This window comes from Benincasa hispida, chromosome 7, assembly GCF_027475165.1.
Source record: "Benincasa hispida cultivar pf3 chromosome 7, pf3_genome.v1.1, whole genome shotgun sequence".
Taxonomy (NCBI): Eukaryota; Viridiplantae; Streptophyta; class Magnoliopsida; order Cucurbitales; family Cucurbitaceae; genus Benincasa; species Benincasa hispida.
The window spans coordinates 23,639,483-23,662,506 of NC_143484.1; the positions used below are offsets into that span (position 1 = coordinate 23,639,483).

Sequence of the window (23,024 nt, forward strand, 5' to 3'; positions counted from 1 at the left end):
TCATGTCGGACAAAGATTTTGTAAACATGTCACCTAGATTTTTCTTTTTTCTTTTTTTTTTTAAAAAATACAATCTTCTCTAGCTTCGCTGCATTCTTATTCACTACTTCATCCTTTGAGAAATGAAATTTAAACACCAATATGTTTGGTTTAATAATGGTATAAAGATTTTTTTTAAGTGTAAAAGCATTCTGACTATCATATATTGTATGATAGGTTCTACTATATCTCTCAACGTGTCAGAAATAACTCATTTCGACTAGACTATTTCCTTAAAAGACTCGCACATAGAACTATATATTCCACCTCCTACATATATTGGAGTGAAGATCTCCAACTAATTGTATTGTCAAATATTTTAGGAATGAGCTTTTGAAAAGAAAACTTGGTAGTAACCAAGGAAAATAAATGGATGCTAGTAAACAATTAATGATAACAATCAAGAGATTCAAGTGCGTTTCAACTCTGAAGAAAAATTCTTTGAACATTACGATCGCACCGCTTTTAAAATTATGAATTGAGATTAGAATCCTAAGTAATCATATCACGCATAGATAGAATCGTAAATTCTATTCAACTTAGATTTCAACCAATCGTTCAAATCCTAAATAATCAAACCTACATATTTATGATTTGTTATAACTTAGCCCAATGACATAAAAGGACTACAAATACCCTAATTAAGGGTTAAAAACCAAACTCAAATGAAAGATAATAAATCTAAGAATTGACAAAAAGAGATGATCAAACCTAGAACTAATATATTAATGGCGCTACATTGTTAATATGCCATATATGGAAAATGGATTACATTGAAGCCAATTTTCAGAATCCATAATTTTGAGTTCTAAATCTTCTAATATTCTATAACGTCTCATATAGATTAAAAAGTTGATAACTCTAACATTCTCCTACATTTCCTACGACCAACAACGAGTGAAGATTATCCTCACAAATCAACACGAGTTCTTTTATCATACTTAATTTGTCCTCCTTCACACACTTCCTAGGAAAATTGTTCCAAACAAAACACACTGTTCTCCATACTTCTTGTAATTAAACTATCGAAAAAAGAATGTGTACCTTGTTATACCTATACTATTAAGTTCTCGTCGATATTTCCACATTTCTATGGGTTCGACATTGACATAGGGGTGAATCGATATTTTTATTATATCGTATACTATGAAATATAATAATTATGCAACAAAGTTTCACCAATGTAAAGATAATATAAATAATAGACATGCTAACTTGTTTAAAGATCATAAAATATTTATTTATTAATTTTATTTTATTTTTTGATTTTTTTTATTTTATAATTTTTTTCAAAAATATCCATCGAAATCTTAATTTTATAGATATTTCGATCGAAATTTTCTTAAAAATAAAATTTTCATATTTTCATCCACATCAATATTTTAAACATTAGTTATAATTAATAACTACGTGTTCTTTTATGCTTATCTAAATAACAAAATCCTCTTAAATATAGTCTTAATTCATTCATGCATTTGGATGCTACAGATGATTTAAAACCACTTTTCAAACTAAAATAAACTAATTTGGCCCCTTTTGTTTTAATGAAATTAAAATGAGAAAAGAAAAAAAAAAAAAGAAAAAAAAGAAAATTGTTTGACAATTTCGACAAATTAAAAATAGAAAAAGTGACAACTGTCATTGAAAAGCGTCCACGAAACAAAAATGGGCAGCATGTGCTTTTTTCTCTCTCTGGATAACACCGAAAAAGACACCTACGAGAGAAAAACAAATTTATTATTTATAAATTATACGTTTAAATACTATTTTCATTCTCAAACTTTAAATCTTGTTCTATTTTAGTACTTAACTTTAAAAGATGTTCGTTTTAGTTCCTTAACTTTTTAAAAATATCTATTTTAGTCTTTGTAGTTAAAATTTGTTAAAATTTAAATGGAAATGTTAGACGATATGTATTTTGGGTTCTTAGATGTTTTGAGTAAGATGAAAATGAAGTAAAATGTCAAAATAGTGAACAACCAAAATCTTGAACGAAAAATGACTTTCAAGTTATTCCATACAAAATCACTTTACCACCTTATTCAATATTGAAACGGTAGATTTTTTAGCATGGTTGACTTATTTGGTAGTTTAGTCATCCAAAAATACAAGTTATATGATCATTTTGTTAACTAGCAGAGATCAAAATAGACATTTTTTAAAAGTTCGGAGACCAAAACGTACATTTCTAAAAGTTTAAGGACTAATATAAAATAATATTCAAAGATCAGAGACCAAAATAGAATTTAAACCTAAATTATAAATATAATACAATGCCTAACAATAATTTTTATGGAAGAAAATATATGAATATATTTCCAAAGTTTACAGTGAAAATGTTGAATGATAAAATGATTTTGAAAAAATCAATAATAAAGTAACACTATGATTAAATTTATTTATTAAAAGTACGTAATCTAAAGTTAGACATTTGAAAGTGTATGATAGAGTCCAAAAATATAAATATCAAAATGATATTTTTATTTACATTATATGATAAATTTGATGCTTAATTTGATTTTGGTGTATTTAGAATATATTTTCGAGTTTTTAATTTAAAAAATAAGTCGTTTTAGAAGAGATTAGAGCGTTTGACAACTACTTAAAATAGTTTTTCAAATGTATTTTAATAAATTTTTATCAAAAAGATTTAAATAAAAATGATTTTTTTAAAAAACATTTTTTTCTCAAGCTAATCTAAACCTTAGTGTCATATATTTTCATTTTAGTTTTGATTTCTTTTTTCTATAAATTTTCATACTTTTCAATCCATTCACGTTTTTAGCATATATATATATATATATATATATATATATATAGTTTTAATTTTAGTTATTAGGATTTAGTGATATCAAAAAAATAAAAGAAAATGGATAAAATTTTGAACTAGGTAAAATACAATATTAGAGATAATTTGTGGGATTTAATCAAATTATATAGAAAATTAATAGTTGAAATCAAGACCAAACTATATAAATGATAGTTAAATTATAAGAACTAAACTAAAAGTACATAAAGAATAATATAAAATCTTTAAGATTAAAATAAGCATAGTTCAAATTATATAATTCAAATGAAGTTTTTAAGACTATAATGATCAAATTAAAATTTTGTAGAGTTAGAGATTTGTAATTTTCTTTTTTTATTATAAAAATAATTTCGAGTAAAAGGATTTGAAATCTCTAAACTCATATTCAAGAGTTCATATTTTATGGTAGTTGAGTTATCTTCGTATCGACAATTTATAACTTCTAGGGTTAATAATGTGTCATCCATCCCAAGAAATGCAAAATGGTAATATGTATATATATTTATTTGTTTAACCAAAATATCCAAAGCAACACATTTGTCTTCTTTCTTCCATACACATTTACCTCTTTCTCAGATTCTTTAGGCTTTTGTTTGGGCAATATGTTGGGGAAATTGATCATTAAAGGTGATGCATTGTGGAACTTTGTGTCTAATTTAATGGATGGAAGAGATTAATCAATAAATTACTTTGAAAATAGGGTATTGAAATATATGTTATATTAGAGTGACAATTATATTGGTGGAATACAAAAGGGTTTGACTTGTGTTGTTAAGATTTGTAAGAAAATTGAGAACATAGCATGTGTTATTGGCTAAGAGCACTTTTATAGTCAAATCATGACCAAGTTAGAGTAAAAAATAAATAATGTATTGGGGATAATTTTGGACCAAAATAATAAATCTACAAATAGAGATCGATGACGGATTGAGCCAAAATCTAGGAAGGGAGTTGGGTCTTTGGACTAACCCATCTCGTAGCCTCGATAGGCCAAGAAGCTCAATCTACACGTGAGATACATGCAGTTCAACTATCCCATGAAAATATCTTGTTTAATTTTGAATCTTGCCTTCGAAACTCTCTAACTTTCTTACATATATTCTCACTCTCGGACTTAATTAAGTGCATCGGAGTATGTGAGACAAACACGTCTGTAATTTTTTTCCTTTTACAAGGCCACATTATTTCTCCCTTTAAACAAATTTTTCATTGGTGTTACGTGAAGGTCAATGTATTTTCTATGTTCAAATTTTGGCATTAACAAATAAAGAAATATATAAATCATTTGGAGGATAAAACTTCAATGTTTTTATGTAATTTTCTTAGTCTAATACGAGTTAAGAGGGGAGCAACAAGGATATCTACATTGGAAATATCAAGAAATCTCACGCTTCTTATAAAATAGATGAGTTACTCTTCTCATTGTCAATTGGTTTTGATATGGAACCCCATGTTATACTAATACTACACACATGTGCAACATTTGCACACTCGGACGTCTGGTTGGAAGAACACCCACCATAAGTAAACAATGTTGTCGTTTTGATTATCCTCATTCCATTTCTGCTTTGATTTTTTTTTTTTTTTTTTTGTCTTTTCTATTGTTCTAATAATAATAATAATAATAATAATAATAATAATAATAATAATAATAATAATAATAATAATAATAACAATAATAATTTGGTTAAAACACAATTTTGGTCCTTATTCTTTGAAGTTTGTTCAATTTTAATTAGTCAAAGTACTTTCAAATATCTAATTTTAGTCACTGTATTTTTAATAAATCTTTAATTTAATTCCTTAAAATTAAATTCTTTTAATCAACATTGACTAAACAATTACAATAATTTCATCCAAAAAAACATAATATATGAATGTGTTTTCAAAATTTATAGTGAAAATATTAGTAAATAACCATTTTTTTTAACAAAACTAATAAGAGATGATGGACTAAATTTAATATTTATTAAAAATACTGTAAATAAAATTAGACATTTAAAAGTATATGAATTAAAATTAAACAAACATCAAAATAGAAAGATCAAAATAATGATAATTAAGCAAAGAATTTTACCTAACAAGTGAACAATGTTCACCTTTCCATGATAAAATTGTAGAATTTTTTTAGTTCAATAGACATGTGGAAGGAAGATTCAAATTTTGATCTTGTCAATCACATAGTTTAAGCTATTATTCAGGTTTATAGCAATAATTAAAGCAACTTAAAACATAGTTTGTAATTTCCGTTCCACTATGAGTATGTAAATGATCCCTACATAATTTTTTTCTTTGTCAAGTTATTGTTGCCTCTTGGCCTCGGCACATTTTTTCTTCTTTTTTTTGATATTTTGAACAAGGTAAGAAAATACTTGTGGTTGATACCAAATTTCGGATAGGAAAAGTATACTTGACCTTTACATGACACCGACAATGAATTTATTTGAAGAGGAGAAGAATGTGGTCTGCAAAAGAAAAAATCTGTACACCGATGTGGTGCTTACCATACATATTCCAATAAGTCAGAGACTAAAAGAATGTGGAAGTTTGAGAGTAGGATTCAACTTACCTCATATGAAATTATAATTATATATTTATACAGAAAGTTGACCTAGGTTGGTCCTTAGGGTTTCAGAGTTGCCTTAGAATAATTAAATAACTTATCGAACCGATGGTCGTGTCCAATTTCATGTTTGGCTAGGGTTGGCCTTGGCTCCCTTTAGGCCCAAAATAGACCTAGAGCGATGCTTTGAGTCGAAGCATGTGTGGGACATGCCCTAGCTATTTTGCTAGGATCAGCCTCAGCGTTGGCCATGGTCGAGCATCTCCCCCTTAGGCTCATGGACCTAGGATGATGCTTTGGTGGCCGGAGCATTCGCAGGACATGCCACTTTAGTTACTTTGCTCAGATTGCCGAGGCTGAGGTCGAGCATGCCAATTTCGATTTTAACCTAGTCTAACCCTCTTCCCTTGCTCCATTCTGAGCCTAGGATGCTATTTTGGGCCTAAACCTTATTATTATTTTTTTTTTCCAATTATACATTTTGGTCCAAAATCACTCAATAACACTTGCAATAAGCAAATCAAGAGTGTCTTAAGAAGAAAATAAAAAAGAAACTTTTTGTTAGTAAGACTATATTTAAATTCTTATTAAATTTACATTTGGTTTAAATTCTACTTTGGCTTTTATATTTATTTAGTTTTGGTTCAATTTGGTCAATGTACTTTTAAATTTGGTTAAATTTGGTCTCTATACTTTCAAAATAGTCATTTCTTAAAAGTACAAGAACTAAAATGAGCATTTTGAAAGTATAAGAACCAAATGGAGCCAAAATAAAAAATACAAGGGCCAAACTGAACATTTCAAAAGTATAGTAACTAAAATGAATAAAAGTAAAATGTATAGGTAACCATTTGATTTTTTTTTTATTTTTAAATTAAGTCTATAGACACTACTTTCACCTCCAAAATTTTCCTTTGTTATCTACTTTTTACCAATAGTTTAAAAAACCGAGCCAAGCTTTGAAAGCTAAAAAAAGCCTTTAAAAACTTGTTTTTTTTTTAGAATTTGGTTAAGAATCTAACTATTGTATTTAAAAAAGATACAAATTATTCTAAGAAATGGAGAGGAAATAGGTTTAATTTTTAAAAAATCAAAAACAAAAAACCACATGATAACCAAATGATGGCATAGTATTCAAACCAAAATTGTTTTTAATAGTTTACTACTTGTATCTCTTGACCCTAAACCTATAACTACTTATTATTTAATGCCTATTGACTAGAAAAATATTTTTTTAAAAAAATTATTTTTATTTAAATTCTTTTTATCAAAAGAGTTTAAAATATACTTTAAAAGTATTTTAAAAGTTATTTTAAATGGTTGTCAAACACTTCAATTTTTTTCAAAATAACTTATTCTCAAAATTAAATACTTAAAAAGTTAAACCAAATACATTTAACTCCAAAAATTTGAATTCTTAACGGTATAAAATATGTGAATCAAAGGCACAAAGTTTTAAATGGGCCAAAATATAATTGACCTAGGATTTTATAACATTTTTTTTAAAAAAAAATTCAATATTTCTTTTTTTTTTTTTTTTTTCCTCACTCTCAACTCCCGTTCTATTTCCCTTTCTGAATCTCCATCCACCCTTCTTCCTCCCATCTTCTTTCATCCCAGACAACAACAACAACATTTTCCTCTCTGTATTTTGCCCCCGACGACAATAAATGGCGTTGTTTCTTCTTCCTTTGGCAACATGTGACGTTTAGTGGCAACAAGCAAAGAATTTTCAGACGCTAATTAAACAAACCAAGTCTATAAAGTAATAGCAAGAAAGTGAGTTAGAATTAAAGCTACAACTAGAGAGCAAGAGCTAGAAAGTGAGAAAGTGAGCTAAGAACTAAAACAAGAGCAAGAAAGTGTAAGTTGAAACTAGAACAAGGGCAAGAAAAGAAAAAAAACCTAAAAAACGGCTTGATGAAGCGAACAAAAAGTTAGAAAGCTTTGTTTTGAAAAAACAAGTCGGATCTTTTTTTTCTTTTTTAATAATGTCATCCTTACAAAACAAAAATTCTAGATAAGTTGAATAGAATTATTAGCTCACATTCATTTTTTTTTTTTTTCTCTTTTGTAGGTATACTTTCTCTTTTGTCACTTTGTGTATAGGTTCATTAATAGTAAATTTTTCCAATATAATTTATAAGAGTGAGAACAAAAATTGATAAGAAAAGCTTGTTTGTTCTTATATGCAAAAGCCTCATATTTTGTAAGAACACATTGATTGGCAGGTAGAAAATTTATATGTGCTTCTTAAAAAGTCAAGTGCTGAAATGAACTATTCAAATTCACTACTAATCTTTCATGTCTTTTAGTTCTTCACTTTTAGCTTATTAATTCAATAGTCTTTAATTTTTTAACCAACTTTTTGTTTGATATGTTTTCACATAGATGTGAAATCATCACAAAATTTGACTATTATCTCCATAATAATTATATTAAATTAATTAATATACATTATCATTATAGTTAAAATTTATGGATCAAATTAAAATAAAGCACAAATCTCAATAGTAAAATTGTAACATTCTGAAAAAGAAGAGATATGGTACTTTTTAGATGAAGGAGATGAATGAGAATAAAAAGAACAAGATGGTGTCCATGATTGGGCACCATCATTCGCCACTGAATTTCACTAGCACTAAGCTAGGGAAGGGTTGAAGATGAGGAAGAAAACTTTTTTTTAGATGACCTAAATTTGAAAACAATAAAAACTAATATTTTGCTTACGTCATAAAGTACCATCTAATATTTAATTCTCCTTAATTAGAGCCTATTGGTAGTCGCAGATTCGCACCCATCATGGTTTTTATAAAGATAGAAATTCCCCCCTATTGTTAAATTTTTGTAATCTTATGAATTTTTCCAAATGTGAAATCGTGTTAGTGTCTCGTTAATTTACAACAGGGTGAGAACACCCGATCGCGAATAATGGACAATTTAATGTTGATCAATGATATGTGATGAAAGCAAAATGTTAGTTTTGATCATTGTTTTTAGAATCTGGGTTATTTGACATTTGTGCAATCGACTATGATCATCCGTACAAAAATTTCAATGAAAAAAGTGGGAGGAGAGGAGGGGAGAGAGAACATTTATTATTATTTATTATTTATTAATATATTTTGATTAAAATTATTACGATAATAAGTATTTTTAAAAAAAGGTCACCACCAACAAATTGTTATTTATTTAACCATTTGTGCAATCGAAACTTGATTGTCCAATTTTAAATGAGCTTCAAATCATAGAGACCAAAATTACATTTTTTTTTATTTTAACCCGTGGACTTTGTAAAGAAAAGAAATTATTATACCTAATTATCATATTTCATTCAATAAAAACGTGATTTGATATATATCTTTTGCTCATTAAGGGTGTGTTTGGTATAATTTTTCAAGTATTTAATTTTAAAAATAAGTCACTTTGGAAAAAATGGAAATGTTGGCAACCATTCAAAATAGCTTTTGAAACACTTTCAAAGTTTATTTTAAATAATTTTTATAAAAAAAATTTAAATAAAAATGACGTTTTTGGTGGAACTCGAGACATACAAGCGAAATAAGGATCTAATTACACTCTAATTACTTATTAAAAGGAAATTAGCATGCAAATGAAGGAAAAAACAGTAAATAAAAGGGATGGAATACAACCTTTGTAGCTCCCGAAAAACGCTTTTCCTCGCTGAATCTCGACCCAAACTCTTTCGGACCACCACTAGAGTTGACCTAGTATCCTCTAGACTCAGAATCGGGTTGTGGGACCCGATGGATAAAGAAAAGAGAGAGAGAAAGAGATGGAAAAAGAAATGGATCTTTGGGTTGGGTTTTGGGTTTTGAATTTTCCTCAAAATGGTGTTTTTTTTTTCAGCCCAAATTTGAAAACAATTTTGACAAAATGGGCAAAAGTTTTTCATCTATAATTGAAAGCCCAATTTATAGAAAAAAAATCATGCAACAATTGCATGAAATAAATCCATAAAAACCCAACACCTATAATCCACTATCTTAGTGGGCTTAATGTCTTTACTATAAGCCAACACCTAGCCCACTATTTTGTTAGTGAAATTATCCAACAAAAGTTTGGATTTTCCCACTAATTTTAATCAAAGGGCAAAATAGTTATTTTGTCAAAGTCAAACTTTGACCTAGAAATCAACATTTTGACTTTTTATGATTTTTCCCGTGTTGACTAATTTTGACCTCCCGAGCATGAATCCGCATTCATTTTCTCGAAATTCAAATCACATTTGAATATAAGGTCGGTCAAAGTTTGACTTTTTAAAGTCGATTTTTTACATCTTTGACCATTTCCATTATTTCCGAGCTTCCGAATATGAACATATTCATATTCTTGATATTTAAATCACATTTAAATATTAAAGCTATATCTCTAAACTGAAAAACCGATCACTATATCACATATACTTGTCGGTTTCTCTCTCTTTACCTAATTCGAACAATTTGAATTATTCTATCATACTATTCTAAGTTTATTCCATATGGGCTAGTTGGGGAACCTAATGGACCTATAGATCATGGGCTCTAACGATCCGAGATTAGCTGGCTAAACTCTTTAGACGGAGCTAATCAACATTCGTTAACTAACGGGTCATTCCACTATAGTCCCGTAGTTGCACTCCCTCACTATAGATATATTTATGTCCATCTGATATAACCATAATCAATAAGCTAATCCTTCACAGGTTGTTCGTAATCTCGGCTGGGTCATAAAAATCGTTTTACCCCCAAGACTACATCTTGTTCCTTAAGTTCTATTGATCTTTTAATGAACAATTGGTTTATGGTCCAACCTATAAACCAAACCCCTCTCGGGCCAAGGAGAGGGTGGGGCCCGTTGTTCAAGATCTGGATTCAGTACTAAAGGAAACAACCTATCTACTATCCCTATAACGGGTAGGAGTGAATTCCGTCTTGCACCCTATGTTCCCAACTATCCACTTGATCTTACCCCTGAAATAGGAGGCTTATTGGGCCAGCGATGATGAGCTGCCCTCACCTATGCAGATCTAAAGATAATTCTGAGTGAACAGGAGTTCATAGTTAGCTCAGGATTAAGATTAAGTTACCTAGGTCATCAATTAACGAAATAGTCAGTTTTATACATAAAACGACATTTAGAACATAAAAAGTGATTATTTCATAGTTCAGTCTTATGTAAACTCTTTACATAGGATGCCCCCACTTTCATGTCTCCACATGAATGGTTTAGGATCACATCGTTTGTACTAACTACAAAGTGGACCGTTTCCATAGTGTCCCCAGAATAAGGCGTCCAACCTTATTCATGTACTATAGACCATTTTGCCTATATATTTGAACTTGATCTACCTTTATGTCACTACATAAAGTTCAAACTATATTAAATAGCCTCAGGACCTTAGTTTATTGGATTCAAGATTACAATTTCAATAACAACTTTATCGAAAAACAAAATAGAATATGTTTATTAATTTACAAACTACGAGTTTTAGGACATAAAATCCAACAGTTTCTGAAAAACATTTTTTCTCTTGTTAATCCAAACAAGTCCTTACTTGAGTTGGCATTCACATTGCCTAGTATTTGAAGTCTCATATAAATATGAGTTTCGAAATTGATCCAACTTTTGTTCCATGATTAATGAAATTTGATAGGAATGATTAACATAATTTTTAATGTAAAGATTAAGGAAATACATAAATCCTAAGTGTGCATCGATATGCAGAGTTGGGTTGAGTTGAGTTGATAATAATTATTTATGAGTAATAATTGTCTGTGCTGGTAATAATTATCTGTGTTTGGAGTGCAGAGTTGAGGTAAGTTGATAATAATTATCTGTATTTGGGGTGCAAAGTTAAGTTGAGTTAGTTTTAGAAATCGGTGTTTGAAGTGTAGAATTGAGTTTTGTTGAGCTATGAATATTTAATGCAATAATACGAAAACCCTAGCAATTGAAATTAGAAACCCTTTGGGATGAGAACCCCTTATTCTCATTCACTAAAAATCCCAAATCAACTTATTTCAACCCTAAGGATTGGGTTAGACATGTTGCTATAATATTAAATATCTAGACATGTTGCTATAATATCAAATATCTTGAGACAAAGAACAAGTTCCCTAGGCCAAGATTCAAACATTCCATAAGATAGGATTATCAATCTACTTGAATGATCTTGGCATGCAACTCAATACATGAATTACAAAGTTCAAGAAGCTCTTTGGCTAACCTTGAAAGAAAAAGCTCAAACGCTAAATTCAATTCATTGTCAAAACTTAATTTCTCAAACAACCTAAAGGAAGTCTTTACTAGCGCCTCGCAAATAAAACGCTAATGACACTCATACTTCACAATTAATTGACTAAACCCCTACTTAAAATGTCATGAAAAGGATAAAATTGTATAGTAATAAAATTATATCAAAAGTATTAAATAAAATATAAATAATAATTCAATGTCTAGGTTGTTCATATGATGCAGTTTTTTGTAACCTAAAAAAATGCATTTTTATGGGTTATTTTTGTTGTTGTTATCATTATTATTATTGTGTTTTTGATTTGTTGTTTTTTTTTTCTTAACTCTTTGTTCCACTATTCAACTACACATAGTTTTCAAACTCTTAACACTCATTTAAGATGTTAACTCAATAAATAAAAATATATTTTATAATTTTCTACATGTAACTATTGCACCTCATGTAAACAAAATACTATTATTTATGCAATCAACAACTTTATAACATACTTTAATAGTTGTGAAACGTATTAGTTGAACATACACAAAAATAGAGTTGTCATTAGGGACATATTTACATATTCATAAAAAAAAAAAAATATAGATATGGCCAACAATGAGTCAATTTCATGCTTACAAAAAAATATTGTTCATTAAATAATCAAGCTAGTTGGTCCAACCAAATAGACACAAACAATACTTCTTCCTAGACTACGGTGCGACTAATAAAACCTAATTGGTCTTTTGGATGTCTATGACAAGTAGAGATGTAAGGATGACCTGATCATTCTCAAACAATCCCCCATTATCATATTACTATAAAGGGCGACTATTAAATATTATAAACTAATTATTTCAAATTTATTTTTAAAAACACTTTCGCTAGTCGATTTTTTTTTCTTTTCTTTTAGTATATGATTGGTCAAGTTTATCGTTAGAGTTAGTTGTTGGAGCTAGATGAACAATGAAGTTGATGGTTGGAGTTGGACGTCTGAGATGAACATCGAAGTTGGCCATCAGAGTTGGTTGTCACCAAAGTTGATCATTGGAGTTGGTTGCTTTAGGTGAATGTCGGCGTTGGTCATTAAAGGTGGTTGTCACTGGGAGTTGATCATCGGAGGTGGTCTTTGTCAGAGTTGTTGTTAGACGTGATCGTCGAAGTCCGAACTTGTTATGCGAAGGTGGTGGCCGGAATTGGTCGCTAGAGTATGCCATCAAAGTGAGGCAATGGTAGTTGCTGTTAGTGACTGACGAATGAAGCCATTGAAAACATTGGAGGGAGGAAAAGTTAGGGTGAGTTAGTATAACCAATTCAACTCCACAAACATTTAAAGTTGTTGGGTCCAACATTGAGTTGGTAATTTTTACCAACTCGACTTAACTCATGTTGGTAAGTCAAATACCACCTAAATATTTAAGAGTTCATAACACAAGATGAATGATCAATAAGGTTAAAATATCATTTTTGTCCTATACTTTTAGTTTTTCTATTTTGGTCCCTGCTTTTTCAAATATATAATTTTAATCTTTACACTCACAATATATCTTAAAACTAGTCCCTATATCATGAAAATTCATTTAACCAACTTAAATAAAAATTAACTAATGTCTTTTATTGCACACAAAATATTAAATTAAAAAATCATTTTAGTTCTCATCTTTGGCATATGTTCAACTTTTCTTCTTGTACTTTCAAATTCATAATTTTAGTCCTTGCTTTCAATAAATTTAGTTAATGTCTATCATTATATGAAAATTATTATTATTATTTAGTAAAAATTAAATTTATGCGACTAAATTTAAGATTTATTGAAAGTACATGAAATAAAATTGGACATTTAAAATAGAAAAATTAAAATTGAACCAGTCACAAAGTACCGATAAGAGATTAAAATTAGACAACGAAAAGTAGAAAGATAAATTAAATGACGAATTTATAGATATTAAAATGGTATTTTAACCCATTAAAAATTTAGTATAAAAGGAATGAGGAAATTTTTCTTAGAAAGGTATGTAAATATTGAAAGAAAAAACAAAAGTTTAACAAATAGATAGAATCCTAAAGCTTTGGTCTTTGTGTGTGCATCAAACAAACTTGTTTGTATTTTTTAAGTCATTCATCATTATAAATAAATGTGCTTGTCTGTGTTCTCAAGTTGGCAGCAACAAGCAAAAGAAATGGCAATGGAAGGAGAGGATTTTTTTTCTCCGAAAACATCAATTTATACTTCTAAATTTTACCTTCCGTTTGAATTTAAGAAAGCTAAAGAGATTATTTGAAATTTGAAAAATGATTTTAAATCAATTACTTGTTTAGAACAAAAAAGATTTAAAATGAATATATTTAAAATTTTTGTGTTTGGATGGGTGACCCAAAAAGAAAATAAAGTCAAGAATTTACTAATATTGGTTTTTATCTATGATGTATTAATTGAAATTTGAATATGACAAGGTTAGAAAAATAATTTACTCCTAAGTCCTCTGAAATCTAGCTAAATTCGACCATTTTAATCAAGAAAGTTTTTAAAGTAAAAACAGGATTTGAAATCACTCCAGATTTTAAAATCATTCTATTTCTTAGTATAACAAATAACGAAATTAATTTAAAATCTATTATGATTTGAAATCCCTCAAAATCCGGACGTTCCAAATAGGCCATTAGGACTTGTATCAATTTAAACCTTGAATTAATATTTGTATCTATTTAAATCTTGAACTTTTGTAAGTGTATCAATTTTCACCATCCATTATTTTCTGTTAAAAAAAATTCCATGTAAAACTTTTAATTGTATCAATTAAACTCTTAAACTTTCATAAATGAATCAATTTAGACTCTCAAACAAAATTTTCTTTGGAAACCATCCATATATTTACACTAATCATGTATTTTGTAAATTCAACATTTAAAGAAGTTTACACATATTTACATAGATGATTTTCAAAGATAATCATAATGAATGACCTAGATTAATTTATTCATGGAAATTTAGAAGTTTACTTGACTTAAATTATAAGTTCCACAAAACATTTGTCGAATGAAATTTGAAGAGTGACATTCTAATTTATTTTTCACGATAGAGACTTAATCATTACAAATCGTAAAGTACGAGAACTAAATTGATAATTATAAAATCTGAGGTGACTAAATTTTTATAAATTTGAAAATATAAAGACTAAATTGTTACAAACTAAAATTCGGTAAATTAAACAAAAATAATTTTGATCTATATTGATACATTACTAGGAGAGGAGACAAGTTTAACGGGAAAATGGTAACAGCTTTCTACTGACTAAGGTTATTTTGTATAGAGAAAAGAGAACATGGGTGGGGGCAGCCTGTCCTTCTCACTTCTCCAATTTGCAAGTCATCCAAATTCTTATCTCATCCCAAGTTGAGCTTATGGAAAAACAATAATATATATTACATGTATAAACAACGATATCTAAGAGAGATTTCATGTAACGTCAGGGTATAGAAGAGAAGTACAAACCGAGATCCAATCTAAACTATAGGGATTTCGAAGATGTGAAATTATGGTTAAGAAAGACTTAAAAGATCATCGATAGCTATTGTCTTTGTCTATGCCAATAAGCTGTACTTTCCTTTTCGATGGTAATCATAGGAACTTCAACGTTAAGTGTGGGTTGCAGCTTGGAGCACCTATGATGGATGACGTCTTGGAAATTTTCTCGAGAGATGTAAATGAGGACAAAAGATGTTAAAATGACCTACGTTGGTTTGTGGAAATAATCTTCATTCTTGGAAACAACACAAGACAAATAAGGATGACATTGTTAGGTCGCAAGAGATGTAGGAAAATATATATCCAGACCGTTGAGTGTTGAATTATGTTACATTTGTGGATGTGTTTAGTTGCGTCGAGAAAATTCTTTAAGAGGGGTTATTATTACTTTGACCTTATAACTCAAATCAACGTCGATATGTTTGAATTTACGACTCATGTTTTAGCTTGGTTGATTTTTGTTGTTTTCGTGTTTGGAACAACAATGTTTTAATTTTTGCTTAAAGTATTAACAAAAAATGAGATAATACGTCCTTCAATATCTATGTTTCAGTTTGAACCTATGAATTGTGGAGAAAGTTGTTACTAATATATATCTTGACCAATTAAATTATGTTCTGTTCTTGTATTGTATTGTATAATTAAACACATGTTTGATTTCTTAAATTTAAAGTATTACAATTCGAACAAGAAGACAAGATACAAATCTACAATACAAAAAGTATTCTTATTAATGGGTCGACAAACTGAACTATCTTCATATTAGCAGTTGTGTGTTGTCAAAAAGATAAGAGCTCTACTAGCATAGTACTTGTACTATTAATCTCAAAGTCCAAGATTTGATTTCCCAAACCCACATACTGAAAAAAAAAAAAAATTAACAATTATGTTTAGAGATATAATTATTAATACTTTGATAATTTGAATCATTAATTCTCAAGTCGACAATTGGATTAGATCAAAGCACTTCAACTTTATGACAAAATATCGATTTCATTTTTAGTTTGTTTTTAGTGTATTAGTTTAACCATATTTTAGATAATGTAAGATTATATATCACTAAAAAAAAAATATTTACATAGGATTCATTTATTTGTCAAACTCATATTCAAATTAAAAAAACAAAAATCTCACTCTCATTTCATCGGCCGGCTAATGTTATGTTTTTTTTTTTTTTTGCATGCCATGGAAATACTAAATATTTAGGAAAGTTACATAAGGATTTTTTCCCCTCTTTTTTAATTTATGGTTGTTTAATAATCTTTTTGTCCTACTAGTTAAAAAAAAACATTTTAAAATTGAAATTAAAATTTAAAAACTATACAAAAAATGTGTGTTAAGAAAAATGGCAAAAGGTCTTGATCATGTTGTTACTTGATAGTAATCAAGTTCACTTTTTAAAATTAAAGAAGAAAAAGAAAAATTTACCAAAAGGATTGTTGGATATTTCATAAAATATTTAAGATGTGATCGTTAATTTACACCATTAGATTTATGAAATGATCGGATGCTAATATTATTATTATTTATTATTATTTTTATCATTTGCTTTATAGTTATGAAAATGATTCCTATGGAATACCTTCTCCATGAAAACTAGATATATTTTTGTTTGTTTGGTTTAATTTGGTTGAAAGTATATACCTAAACCAGTTGATATATAATAATAAAAAATCAAAATGCTCATCTAAAACTTATTTTAAAGAAAAGAAAAGAAAAGAAAATGCTTTTCTAAACGCATTAAAAGACTCATCTTATTTTGTTGAGCGGATAAAATACTAGAAATGAAAACCAAAGAATAACGAACCAAACTCTTCGAACAACAACCAGGTAAGCGTAGCTCAATTGACATATAAGTGTGTTAGCGACCAAAAGATTCGTGATTCTAATTCTCCACCCTATTGTACTTTAAAAAAGAAAAGAAAATGACTCTTCGAACAATAACAATATTAATAGCTTTCTTTAAAATGTCTCATGAGATTTAAAATATTGAAGATATAATTGAAACTTATAAAATATTGGAGCCAAAATTGAAACCAAACATATATAGGAGTTTGTTTCAATTTTATCCCAACAAGGACTTTAACGTCATCCAAAACATCAACTATGGTTACAATGGTTTTACTGCAACGTAAAGAAAAAAATTATAGTATCGACTTTTAAGATGATAATTAATATCTTATCTATTAAATTATATATTTTTTTATATATATAGAATAAGAAACTATGGTTATATTGACATTTAAAATAAGTTAATAACAAGTATATTGATTTAAAAAAAACATTTAAAACAAATTTAGTCCATAGTCACCGCATTACATGCCTACATGTTCAACAATTTGTTTTCTTTGAAACAATCAAACAATTATCATTAATTTTTGCAAATTTTCTAGAGTTGGATAAACTTGATATTAATTTCTTGGATTCAACAACTTATTTATAAGAAAAATACAATACAATAATAATAATAATAATTTAAAGAGAGAGAGAGAGAAAAAAAAATAAAACTTAATTAAATAGTTGCTGTTTATACAATTCATTTTATTCTATTTCCAACTGTTATCCTCTTTGTTTTCTTCTCCTTCATTTTTCTATTGGTTCACACCCTCTGATTCTCTCTCTCCAAAAACAATTTCTTCCATTTCTTCCAATTCCAATCTTTTCAAGATAAACCCAGTTACAGAATCTCAACTGAAACCCAATTACATTGTGTAATCGCCGCCGGAATAATGGCCGGAATTGTCGCCGGCGACAGCGACAGTGCTCCGGCTTTAGCTCTACTCGACTTTGTTCGCGATGTTGTTCGAATGTCGGTGGGGACGAACACTGGCGAGGTTTTCAAGAAGGATTGCACCGATCTGGTTCGTCGGATCGTGCTTTTGACGCATTTGTTTGAGGAAATAAGGGACTTCAATGGCGTCCAATTTCGACCTGTTGATGCATCTCCTTCGTCTTCTTCTTCTGGTGGTGCCGTTACTGTTAGGGATTCGTCTCAGTTTCCATGGCTTTGTGATTTAGTAGCGGCATTAAAGGATACTAAACGCCTCGTCTTCATAGCTTCGACTTTCCGGTCTTGCCGTTCTTCTTCTGTAAGTTTTTTCTTTAATTTTCTTCTTTTGTTTGTTTGTTTGTTTGTTTTTTTTTTTTTTTTTTTTTTTTGTTTTTTTGATGTAATTAGTTGAGGGGAAAGCTGAATTAGTCAGTATCTCAAATTGACGGTGTTCGTCTTTATTTTCAGTCACCTGCATTCATCTGAAACTTCACTTCACTTTCTTCTTGTTAGAATGTTTGAGTTAGCGCAACAGATTTGGGGATTTAGTTGGTGAATTTCTCAGTTTGACCTAGTTTTTCGGTTTGGTGCTTTGTGGAACTACTGATTGAATGAACCGTCTCTTGATTCTCCCGATCTATATTTGATTGTTTGGTTACAGAATTTCATTTACTAATCTTATATCTTCTCCTCGATGATGTTGATTTTGTCATTGGAAGTACAGAAAGTAAAAAGAGGATCCATAATTTCATTGATTTTTAGGGAGTACCCAAAATTTCGTTCATAGTATTACTTTAACGATATCTATCTGTTGAGATATACAATTTTTTGCATCTTTGAATATCCATTTTCACAAATTACGCTCAGGCAGACAATTGTGATGAACTTTTGACTTTGAAATTTTGGAGCACCGCTTTCACATATTCTATTTTTAGTTACCCTTCGTGGTCTTTGCCGTGTAAATGGTGTTAGTTAGAAGAATCTAGGATGAGGAAAGAGGAAATCGCTATATTTCTGGGTTATTGATCAGTTTTTATAATTAGATATGGCAGAAAGGTTTAGTTGCATAACCATATAAGGTCATACGAATCATTTTAAACTTTGAAGTCCATGGAATTTGCTAAAATGTTTGGTCATTTTTCTAATTTTGAAAAATGTTCATAATGGGATGGTTTAGACCTTTTTCTGAAATTTCTCTATGTTTTAATTTTGAAGGAAGAAGTTGCCAAGAAGATACTGTTTCAATTCCAATGTGTGACATGGAAGTTAGAGAAGGCATTAGGCAATCTTCCTTATGATCGCCTTGATATATCAGAGGAAGTTCAAGAACAGGTAGGAATAGGATTTAAGAGGAAAATTCACCACAGTTTTTGACTTATTTCAAATTCTGAGCACAATCTAAATCTTTTTTTGATTATTTAGGTTGAATTAGTGAGAGCTCAATTGAGAAGAGCAGCAGAAAAATATGGGTCTTTGACTGCAATTCCACCATCTGTTGTTCAATCTCAGTTGTTGAAGAAAAATGTGGATCTGTTAAATTTGAACAACCGGGTTGATAACTTTGATGTTGAGGAGAATGGTATTGTTGATCATGAGATTACAGTGAAATTTGATGCATTTCCAAATTGTAGAGGGTTAATGAATGGTGGTGTGGATCAATTGACTTTTAAAGGACCTGAGAAACTTCCATCCTCTTCAGAGGCTTGTTCTGATGGACAGGATGACTCTGCTAGAAAGAGTGGAGATCAGGGGAAGAACCCAGATGGAGTTTCAATACCTGATGATTTTTTATGCCCCATATCATTGGAAATAATGAGAGATCCTGTTATTGTCTCCACAGGCCAGGTAGGATTTCAAATCCCACAAATTACTTGGGCTCCACTTGGGAACCATTTCGCTTTTAGTTTTTAGTTTTTGAAAATAAAGTCTATTTCCTCCCTAATTCTTACATTAATATTGATTTGCATCTATGATTAAATTTTTAGCCAAATTCCAAAAATAAAAACAAACTTTTAGAAGTTACTTTTTTAGTTTTCAAAATTTGGCTTGGATTTTTATAAACGATGGGTAAAAAGTAGATAACAAAGGAAGAATTTGGAGGTTGAACTTGGAAGTAGTGTCTATAGGCTTAATCTTTAACGAAAAACTAAATGGTTACCAAATGGGGCCCTGATATTTCTTTTGATGAGTTTTTCCTTAGTTCAGTTTTGTGTGAGGGATGGATTTGATACTTTGACTTCTTAGTGCATGTTTGAGAGTGATTTTGAAATTATTAAAATCATGTTTGTCAAGTTCAAAATTAGTCTAATATTTAAAAGTGTAATATTAAATATTAGATTAATTTTGAGTGATTCATGTCGTGTTTAATAGTGATTTTGAAAATGACAAAAGTGATTTTAACTATTTTAAAACCATTTCCAACCATACCTTTAGTTGAAGATGTATGTCTTAACTTGTGTGTTTAGATGAATTTGAGCTTGTTTTTAGAGAAAGACTTGATGAATTTGAGCTTAAGAGTTTAAAAAACTTGAATTCTCTTATACCTTTTCTTAATAGCTCTTTCTTACTACGCAGACTTATGAGAGATCTTATGTACAAAGATGGATAGATTGTGGGAATACTACTTGTCCCAAAACTCAGCAGAAGCTCCAGAATTTGACTCTCACCCCAAATTACGTGTTGCGAAGTCTCATTAGTCAATGGTGTGTGAATCACAATATCGAGCAACCTACGGGATTAACCAATGGGAAGATCAAAAAGTGCGACGGATCATACCGTGATGTGTGCGAGGAGATGGCAGCCATTGAAACTCTGGTCCGCAAGCTAACTAGCCATGCAATCGAAGAGCAGAGAGCATCTGTGACCGAACTTCGATCTCTATCGAAAAGAAGCACGGATAATAGAATACTGATAGCTGAAGCAGGAGCAATTCCTGCATTGGTTAATCTATTAACTTCTGATGATGTTTTAATACAAGAAAATGCAGTTACTTCCATTCTAAACCTTTCAATATATGAGAACAACAAGGGATTAATTATGCTTGCTGGTGCAGTACCTTCCATTGTTCAAGTTCTTAGAGTTGGAAGTATGGAAGCAAGAGAAAATGCAGCAGCAACACTTTTTAGCTTGTCTCTTGCTGATGAAAATAGGATAATCATTGGTGCTTCTGGTGCTATTCCAGCTCTTGTGGATTTACTTGAAAATGGAAGCTCAAGAGGAAAGAAGGATGCTGCAACAGCACTATTTAATTTGTGCATTTATCAGGGGAACAAGGGAAGAGCTGTGAGGGCAGGGATCATTCCAGCTCTATTAAAGATGCTTACGGACTCCGTTAACAACATGATCGACGAAGCTCTCACAATAATGTCGGTCCTGGCCAGCCATCAAGAAGCAAAAGTAGCCATGGTGAAAGCCAGTACCATTCCTGTTCTAATAGACCTTCTAAGGACCGGATTGTCTCGCAACAAAGAAAATGCTGCTGCTATTTTGCTTGCTTTATGTAAGCGAGATACCGAAAATCTTTCTTGTATAAGTAGGCTCGGTGCTGTGATTCCACTGACGGAGCTTGCCAAGAGTGGCACGGAGAGAGCGAAAAGGAAGGCTACTTCATTGTTGGAGCATCTTCGAAAACTGCAGCAGCTATAGAAAAGGTGTGGATTTGTCAACAATCATTTTCCATATTTCTTTTTCTTCCAACTTTTTTGAGTACTTTTGACAATTAATTTTTCAATTCATTCTCTTTGCTTGTGATAACAAAGAATTAGGGATGGATGGCTAATGAAGGCCACACTCCTTGAATCTGTGTACTTCATTCCTTCATTATATTGTACAAGTGTGTATAAATTCATTTACTGACTTTCTTAACAAATTTTTCTGTTATAACCAAAAAGAAAGTACTGTTTGGGAATACTTGGACTCTTTTTTTTTTTCTTTTTTTTTTGTCCACTGCCTTTTTGTAAGAACATCTTCTGAGTTTTCACATTAGATTATTATACTGAAAGAAACATTGCACAGTTTGATTTCAACTGTTATGGTTTGCTGTTACTAGGAATGATAACATCATTATTTGGAGGTCCATAATGATGTATGTTTAAATTAGGTGCCTTTATTTTCTCTAACGTAATTTCTTTTCTTGTTCACTCTCGTGTGAACTTTGTACTTGTTGACCATTAGTCTCTTTCCATTTTTCATATGAAAAGGTTTGTTTCAGGTTTTGGTTAAAAAGAAAATAAGGTCAAACTATTTTTCTAGACCTCGAGTTGTGAAGAATAGCTGCGTTTTGTCTTTGAGTTCTCAAAATACCTTTTTAGTCGACTTTTTTAGAATATGTGCATTTAGTTAAGTTTTCAAAATGTAAATTTTTAGTCCCCAATTTTTTAAGGATAGGTTTAAAAAATCTTTGAACTATTTTTTATTTTCATTTTATTTAAATTACAAAAATATATTTTAAAAGTAATTTTAGGGAGAAGAGGTAATTTTTTTTCTTTAAAAAAAATCTGATTTAAAATAATAATAAAAAATTATTGCAAGAACTTTTTAAACCTAAAAACTCGGAGATTATATTTTGAAAATTTAGGGACGAAATTAACCTACTTAAGATAGGTTTTGAAAATTCATAGACCAAAAACACATATTCTTGAAAACTAAAGACTAAAATGGTAAATTTTCCAAAAGGGTTTGGATCTTTTTCTAAACTGTTTTAAGTTCAATGATTAATGAAAAATTAGTGAGAAACACAATTTTGAGAAATTTTTGTTACTAAATCTATATGTTGACAGGAGAAGTTTGATGGTGCAATATTTGGTCCTTATAGTTTATTCAATTTTAGTCCTTATATTTTTAATTAATTTCAAATTTAATCTAAGATGCTAGTTTGTTGTTGGTTTTTTAAACAACTTTTTGTTATCTATAACATTTATAATAGACTTTTAAAACATATTTGCATATTTTACTTTCTTGCATGAAAATTATTATTATTATCTAAGCCATTTGGTAAAAATAAATTTTGAAGGACTAAATCTAAGATTTATTGAAAATACAGAGATTAAAATTGGACAAATGAAAATAATATAAGGATTAGAATGG

At 29.6% G+C, this 23,024-nt stretch overlaps 1 protein-coding gene across 1 annotated transcript; it reads left to right on the forward strand.

Moving 5' to 3' along the window:
* Positions 1 to 17,608: 17,608 nt before the first annotated feature.
* Positions 17,609 to 21,846, forward strand: LOC120082059 (U-box domain-containing protein 11-like). The gene is made up of 4 exons (XM_039037279.2): positions 17,609 to 18,258; positions 19,155 to 19,271; positions 19,362 to 19,784; positions 20,514 to 21,846. Exons 1-4 carry the CDS (start codon positions 17,899 to 17,901, stop codon positions 21,582 to 21,584), a joined length of 1,971 nt encoding a protein of 656 aa, XP_038893207.1. The 5' UTR covers positions 17,609 to 17,898; the 3' UTR covers positions 21,585 to 21,846.
* Positions 21,847 to 23,024: the final 1,178 nt, after the last annotated feature.

Coding starts and splice junctions, on each gene's coding strand:
- LOC120082059 (XM_039037279.2), top strand. CDS start 17,899: ATGGCCGGAATTGTCGCCGGCGACAGCGACAGTGCTCCGGCTTTAGCT. Junction 18,259..19,154: donor GGTCTTGCCGTTCTTCTTCT/GTAAGTTTTTTC, acceptor TTAATTTTGAAG/GAAGAAGTTGCCAAGAAGAT. Junction 19,272..19,361: donor CAGAGGAAGTTCAAGAACAG/GTAGGAATAGGA, acceptor TTGATTATTTAG/GTTGAATTAGTGAGAGCTCA.